The sequence below is a fragment of the Genypterus blacodes genome, unplaced genomic scaffold (genome assembly GCF_046128005.1).
Source record: "Genypterus blacodes isolate CSIRO-AG114 ecotype Tasmania unplaced genomic scaffold, CSIRO-AGI_Gbla_v1 ptg000003l_1, whole genome shotgun sequence".
NCBI lineage: Eukaryota > Metazoa > Chordata > Actinopteri > Ophidiiformes > Ophidiidae > Genypterus > Genypterus blacodes.
In genome coordinates, this window is record NW_027466817.1 from 1,175,001 (window position 1) to 1,183,461 (window position 8,461).

The 8,461-nt window shown below is 44.4% G+C and overlaps 1 protein-coding gene across 1 annotated transcript in view; it reads right to left on the bottom strand.

Annotated features, from left to right (window-relative positions):
• gjd1b (gap junction protein delta 1b) overlaps window positions 1–8,114 on the bottom strand; it is a 16,779-nt gene extending 8,665 nt beyond the window's left edge. Inside the window, exon 1 of the mRNA XM_076143331.1 lies at window positions 8,035–8,114. Within this exon, the coding sequence (XP_075999446.1) occupies window positions 8,035–8,105 (71 nt within the window). The 5' untranslated portion in view covers window positions 8,106–8,114. The remainder of the gene's footprint in view (window positions 1–8,034) is intronic.
• Between the last annotated feature and the right edge of the window lie 347 nt (window positions 8,115–8,461).

An 8,461-nucleotide genomic window follows, 5' to 3' on the forward strand; every position in this document is an offset into this window, starting at 1 on the left:
CGAGCAGGAGAAAGAGCAGTGGGAGAGAGGAAGACGGTGAGCGCGTGGGCGGGGTGTGTGTGTGGAGGGAAATACAGCAAAACAGAGAAATGATGGTATAATCCGGATTAAATCGCTGGGTTTTGGAAAATCCTGAGTAAGGACTCCTGTATCCATGCCAACTCCCCACGCGCACCGACCTTCCCCTGCCAAGCTCCCACTGAACTCAACCGCCCCGGCACGTGCAGGGAGCCTCAGTGATACACAACAAGCACACACACACATACACTCAATCCACCTTGATCTCTTTGAAAGATTTTTACATTATAACAGGCGGAACAAATTGACTGTAATAGAAATCAGTCATCGAAAGAGCCCGGACTCACTTTAAGCATTAACATGTCCTGAGTCTCTATTTGCTTAAGTGGAATTATATTTTATGCACAGATTATCTGATTTTCTGGGTTGTTTGTATGCAATTGAAAGTCAGACAGTCCACGTGTTGTGTGTTCTTCATTCTTTTCCGGTGCATGGTCGTGCAAAACTCAGCAAGAAAACAGGAAAACATGACTTCTATGTTGCATTTAGTGATACAAACATTTAAATTCATGCAGAAAATTGTGCAGTAGGTTCAAAGTGATGTTTCTATTTTAAATTAATATACGACTCTTTACACATTACACTTGACTACTCTGTTGGACTTTTGTGAGCTCCATCGCTGTCATTCACAATCTATATGTACATGTACAGTAGATCTACATATGATACCATAAGGCCGCATCCTCATGCCTCAGTAGGCAGCATCTATTAATATGAAGCCTGTATCTCTCTCACATCTCTCTCTCACATTACAGGGATGTCTCACAAGTTGGTTTTCATAATTGGCAAAGAGAACGGTGTGAATGTACGAGATTGCCAAGAGTCAAATACACTCCCTGCAGCTTAAATCACAGCCTAATTGAAGAATGCGCTCGTGTGTGTGTGTGTGTGTCTGGTGATGTGTGAATACACTGTCACACTCTGTTTGCTCATCAGCAGCAGAAAGAGGGCTCGTGACAGTTTCGACAAAATGCCTGTCTCATTTTGCAAATGAACGTGTGTGTGTGTGTGTGTGTGTGTGTGTGTGTGTGTGTGTGTGTGTGTGTGTGTGTGTGTGTGTGTGTGTGTGTGTGTGTGTGTGTGTGTGTGTGTGTGTGTGTGTGCGCGTGTGTGAAGATAAGATCATTTTTGTATGTTGCCTGCTTCTAGGTAATGAGCAAATAAACTAACAACACGGCGACTTCACTCATGCACATCTTTATTTAGTTTCATGACCATCTGGCAAGTACGCTGTGTGTGTGCGTGTGTGTTTGCGTTTGTGTGTGGGTATGTGTGTTTGTGAAAGACAGGTGATTAATTGTGTATTAATGATTTTTTTTCACCACAGTGTGTCAGTCACGCAGTGCAGCAGTTGATGCTGTGAAAAACAGATTTTGCGCCACACACACACGCACGCACGCACGCACGCACGCACGCACGCACGCACGCACGCACGCACGCACGCACGCACGCACGCACGCACGCACGCACGCACATGTGTTTAAACACAGTTTAAACATGTGTTGAGGAGTGTATTACTTTAAACTTCATTAGAGACCTCAGTGAAATGTGGCAGTAGAGTCCAGAATTACTTGCAGGGGGAGAGGAAGAAGAGGATAAGAGGAAGAAATCAGTGAAGTCAGAGTGTGTTCTGTTCGTCTTCAAAGCATGAGATAAAGTAAGACAGCGCAGGGAGGCAGAGAGAGAAATCAGATACACACAGATTCTCAGTGTGTAGGAGTGTGTTTTTATCGGACCATCACCAAGAAACATGAAGATCAATCAAACAAAATAAGGAGGTATGAATGTCAACATCATGACCCATACATGGAAACGCTGTTCATCATTTGTGATAGAAAGTTGTGTGTATAAATAAGCATCAGTAGCCTCACTCCTATGTGCATACAGTCACATAAACACAAACTTCAAAAGCAGGCCCTGGCTTTGTACCAGTCAAAGATCAAAGCTGGGTTTTCATTTTAACATCTTACATTATATATATATATATATATATATATAATTGAGTTTAAATCACTGTATAAGGGTTCTACACCACTGCGCTGCAGTCAGCAGGCGATCATTAGAGTGAATATGAAAGCCCAAAGCAGTTAGTTACACTGCAGAGCTCCACTGAGAGATTCTTTGTCCTATAAATACACACCATTTTGTGACAAAGAGACGTATTAATACATTGTGGAGGCCTCACCCTTTACTGTTCAAAAGAAATATTGCTCACTATTCATGGTTAAATCAATCATATTATCAATATATATATATAGCATATATATAACTTGATTCAGATCAGCAACAAGATGCAATTACCTTCAATTACTTTTACTTTTTTACTTTACTTTTAAATGTGAAATGTGATAATACTGAATTTATAAAGTACGAAAATTATCGAACATGAGCGTTTCACTTCTTTTTCTCATATTTTTCGGAGCAAGGATGCCCAAACTCAGAAACAACTTTGATTTTACTCCAACTAAGGCAACACAACACTTTCTTCACACCCACCCCTGAAATTGAAACAAATTGAATTAATTTGAATATGATCACTTTCAGTACCAGACCAACATTATATGCATGTGTACATGTGTAAAATGAGATATTCAGGCAATTAAACCTCAAAAGTGTAACATAAAGTATTTTTCCTTCCACTAAATTGTGTGTGTTTGTGTGTGTGAGGTTAAACTGGTCTCCTGGTATCACTGTAAGGCTGACCTGCTCTGTCCTGCAGTGAGGTGCTAACATTAAACCTATAAGCCTTGCTGAGTCACCCTGACAGGACAGCTTCTCCCCTAAGGCCCTGCAAGGTGAAATCTGAACTCTTTGCCTGCTCTAATCTTTATCCATGCGTTTCTCTCTTTCTTTGTTCCCATCCACCTATAACGACTCACTCTCACCTGGATGCTCTTTTCTCTTCACCACATTTTCCGTCACTGCAACCTCTTACCTTAACTATTATCATTCCCTCCCTCCCTCACATCACCTTCTTTTTCCACTCATTTGTTCTTCTACTACATGTATTCATTTGTTCATCTCCTTTCTCTCTGTTCTCACCGGCAAGATTCCTTTGCATGATGCCCTGAGAATGCAATCTTGTGTGTGTCTGCTTGTGTGTGTGTGTGTTTGTGTCACAACATGCTGTATGTATACCTCCCACCATTCAAGGATAGGGATTGAGGACAGAGCTTACCTTCTAAGATTATCTTTGATTGTCACACACACACACACACACACACACACACACACACACACACACACACACACACACACACACACACACACACACACACACACACACACACACACACACACACACACACACACACACACACACACACACACACGCAATAGGATCTTTATCAATTAATCCGTCCGCATGTAAACACAGCTTCAACCCCTGACCTCACCATATGTGGACAGTAGGGAGGGAAGATAGAAAGAAAGGTTGGAGCAAAAGGAGAGAGAGAGAGAAATGAGTACACAAGCTACACAATTATGTACAGTTGCACTACAATGCTGCATCTCCCTGCGAGTCCCTGTGGACAGTGTGTGTGTAGTAGGACATGGAGTTGTGAAAGGCTTTGAGCACATGCATTAGTCTTGACTGCTCCTGCGGCTCATTTCCACAGCACTCCACGTCCATATCAGCATAACAATAACACACACTTGCTGCAGCAGAGGCGTCTTGGATAATAAACTTATTTTTGACATTATTGTTGCCAGGAACACTCACGGTCAAATTGCTGTAGGGAAGCCAAAGCTTTATACATTTCCATACATTTGTTCTACATGTCTGAGTTGCGGTCGCTTCCACCGTTGGCTGATAATTATACAGTGTGTCCCTATGGAACATGTGAGGTCATGTTAATAACCAGCTTCCTGTGGCTGCACGGGAAAAGGTGCTGACATTCCATCCGACAGCATCCCGGCGGACGTTACATATGGATGGAGGGAGCGTGAAAGCAGGGGCAAGAGTGGGCTGGAACCAATGGATGTCGCGGGTCTTGCTTGGCGTTTGTAAAGTGTCTCTTTTTAACAACCTCCCCCGGGTTTTTAACCAGAACCGAGACAATATCACAGCCTGCTACTTTTCCTTCATCCGCTGCTATAGCACACACACACACACACACACACACACACACACACACACACACACACACACACACACACACACACACACACACACACACACACACACACACACACACACACACACACACACACACACACACACACACACACACACACACACACACACACACACACACACACACACAGAGAGAAGCCTCCAAATGTATAAACATATAGATCCATCACCTCACTGGGGGCTGTGAAGACTCCCTGGGGAAGAATAAAAGCATAATGATCTCTGACGGTCATGTGATGAGACAACACACAGGCACACTGAGTCCTGTGTAAACACTGTTTACTAATACATATCAGCCTCGACCCTGTGTGTGCATTATAATGTGGTGATAGAGTCGGTGTTGCACATGTGCCCGCACACATACACACACACACTGATGGATGAGGTGATAGCTGATGAGTGACGTGACTCATTTGACTCTGGGGACTCGTGCTGTGGAGTCGCGCTGACAATAAGCAGCCCACACACTCCTGATGTGTGTATGAATCCAGACATGTACTCAGATGTAAACAAATATTCACTTTTCATTCATGTACTAAGTTGAACATTCTTCCTCTCTAGGCCAATGCACACGGCCAAACAGCAACAGGAAACTGTGAGCTGACCTAGAAGTGTGAGTCCTTTTTATCTATTTACAACAGTACAATGGGAAGGAAAGTAATGAGCACTCTGAGGGAACGACACACTTCCTATTTAGGATTGTTCTTGGTAAGAGTTAACGGTTCTCCATCTGCTGTGTAAGTAGTAAAGCAGGGTGTAAAGTGTCCCTGTAACAGTTATCACGCTCTAAATGAAAAGTACCCTCAGGAATAAATATTTACTCTGCTAATTTACTTTCAATGGCTAAGGGTACTTACAGCTTTAATTACTCACTTAGCATTCCTGTCACGATGACTTAAGAGAGTCCATTTATACTGCAAATGGACAGGCCTAAGGACTGTTTCATTAAGTGGCCCGTCATCTATCAAGATCCACTTCCTACTTCATTATTGGAGATCGATACCGAGGCGGTGGGAGCATAGATTTGCATGTTAAGTATTCTGACTGGGACCAATGGCAGGTCAGAACAGAGGCAGCAGGCCTGCAGAGAGAGAGCACGAGTGATAGGTTAGGAGTTAGTAATTAGGTAGAGAGCGGTTTAACCTCACAGTGCTGTGCGTACCAACAGGCACGGCGGTCTGATGCTCCCAGAGACGTCGACTTACGCCTGACACACCGCCAGTAGTAGCAGGAATAAACAACAGGAAGCAGGTGAAGATACATATATGAAGACACTCACGCACACAGGAACACACAGCCGAGCAGTTAAAGATGTATGCCAACATAGAGCACACTTAAGCATGTTTCACACGCAGTCTCAGTATTTATGCCAGTGCACACACGTAAACCTTGACCGTAGAAGGGAATCTCTGGAGCTGTGTGTAATCCAGTGTTATATTTCCGCTAATGTGTGTGTGACTCATGTATGACGAATGGACTCGGGCTTGCAGGCTGTTGTCACGGTGGGCTCATGAGAGCACACACTGGCATCGCCTCAGGGACAGACGCCCACGAAACAACCTGTCCGTGTTTCCTCGCACACGATGTCATCGTCACTGACCAATGAGATGGAGGGAGGTCACAGCCAATGGGTTTTAGGATTGCAGGGAGCATTAGTGTGCATTTATAGAAATTACAGCCATGATGCCCCAGATAGTTTTGAGCTGCAGAAAATCAGATGTAGGGAAGGGCTGTCACATTGTGTGGGTGGTAGGTTAAGAATAGAACAACGCGTATCTCTGACTTCTGCAGTGAAATGATGAAATAAGGTTTAAATGAGCCACCAGCAAGTATTTGACAAGGAGAAGCCAGCATACACACAATCAGGCTGGACAACTGGACAGTCTGTCAATACATTGGTCAATTATGATAACATATTTGCTTTATAAACAGACTGCAGCCCTGCTTACAGTGTACAGTGTTGCAGTGTGTTGCAGTGTGTGGCAGTGTGTGGCAGTGTGTGGCAGTGTGTGGCAGTGATACCAAATAAAGTCGATTACATTGGAAACTGTGATTATTCTGAACTCAATTAAACAAGCTGATTTAAGGGATCTTGTTTGATAAGACAAAGTGGATTTAGCCAATGAATTACATCATCACACATCAACAATTTGTCCTAAGTTAAAGCCACTCAGTAGTTCTGGTCCTCTACAAGCTATCAAGAATCAGAAAATCTCTTGTGCATGTACGTCTGCAAGTTTTGATGTTTTCAAATGGATTTCACTGCACTTTCTCCTCAGTCTTCCGGCCTTCTGAACATTTGGAATGTCTGGACAAGTGATCTAATCTGTACGAAGATGATCTGAGGCTTCTCAGGCCGCCGGGCGTCCTGGCCGCCCTGGTTAGGTCATGACACGCGGCACCATCTCGTGCTGAGACAGTCCTCTTGGCTTTCCACCAACGGCCCCGCAGACTGAAGCCGTGTGTCCGTGTGTCTGTGAATAACTCTCTCTCACTCTCTCTCTCTTCTCGTCTCTCACACTATATCCCTCGACTCTTTCTCCTCTTCTTCACTCTACTCCCACACTCCTGTTCATTCTGTTGTTATTTTTACAACTCTATCTTTGTCTCTATTTGAAAACCTGGGGCCAGTATGACATGGAGCTGGTGATTGACACTGTGCTTAGTGCTTCATGAATGAGGAAAAGCAAACGCTGACCGATCATTCATAGTAACACCAAAGGGAAGCAACAACAAACAGCATCATGAGGCCATTCAACTGACACAAACTCAGAACTCTCAAAAACAAACATTGGTCATTTGCACACAACGTGGATTATCAGCAGAAGTAGAAGAAGAAGAAGCACAATTTATGTCACAAACACTCATAGGGAACCATGAGACCGACTGAGTCAATGGCACATGGACACATGGACACACACACACACACACACACACACACACACACACACACACACACACACACACACACACACACACACACACACACACACACACACACACACACACACACACACACACACACACACACACAGAGGAATGTCTCCTACTACATGTTATATCATGTTTGATCTTGACTGTCATGCTTACATGCCTATGTGCATAAGATGCTCATAAATAATTTTCATTTTGGAACCTATGAGAAGGAGTTATTCTAACTGAAACAGAGAAGACATCTTGACATGTAGACTTAATAAATAAGTCATAAGTGTTGCGATCTTGCACCAGGGAGTGAGGCAGCAGGGAGAGCTTTGTAGGGCTGTGACATGACTTCATACTTGACAGAGAAAGAGAAAGAGAGAGAGGAGACGAAGGAAGGAGGGGGAAATTGTGAGGAAGCTCAAATGAAGCATGCATGAGCGTTGTGATGTTTTCCTGTGCACAGTTGACATTAAAGTGCAGAAAGCTGGAGCGAGACGAGAGAGCAAACAAATCAGTGCTGCAGCGAATAAATACTTCAGGATTTTGAAGTCGAGCCATGAAAAAGAGGTTTCACTTCTGTGTCGCTCTGGATCCTCTAACAGCCAAAGCCTCTGTCTGTCTCCCTCCTGTCTGCCTAACCCCACCATCATGTCACTCAGGGGGATTAAAGAAGCTAAAGCCCCCTCACCCTGTCACCAGCCACTATGGAATTACTAAAGTCAGGGAAGGTTAAAATATGCAAACCTCCGCACAGTAGCGATGTGTGTTGTTGTGGTTTACTCCTATGTCTCCTTCCTTCTCCCTCAATTCAGCACGGCTCAAACTCAAACCCAAACAACTAGCAGTTTCACTCCTGACCAGCTGAATCACACAATCACACATCACGCTGAAGAACTCACCTTCCAATCATAGTAGAGTGCTGCTGCACAGCGGCCTCTAGGAGGCGCTCTAGGATGGTCCACTCTCCCATGGCTGGAGTTGGGAGGCAACCACTAGGTGCAGGAAATCAGTTCTCCCGGTCAGTGGATTCCCGGGGGTTGGTTGTTGGTGTAAACGGCGCTGGTCTGAGCGTTGAAGTCCACTTGTTGGATGTGATGAGGTAGCGAGCGGCTTTTAGGTAGAGCACTGATGAAGAAAGGCAGTCAACAGGTCTGAGATCCCCGGAAGAGGCTCACTGACACCCTTTCCTCATTGATATGGCTGTTGGGTGCCGTCACTGCCTCATCTTCAAGCACCAACACACATACACACTCACAAGTCCCAAACTGCACCTGAGCTGGTTGGATGGCGGCTTGTCTATATGCTACCTGCACACACACGCACACA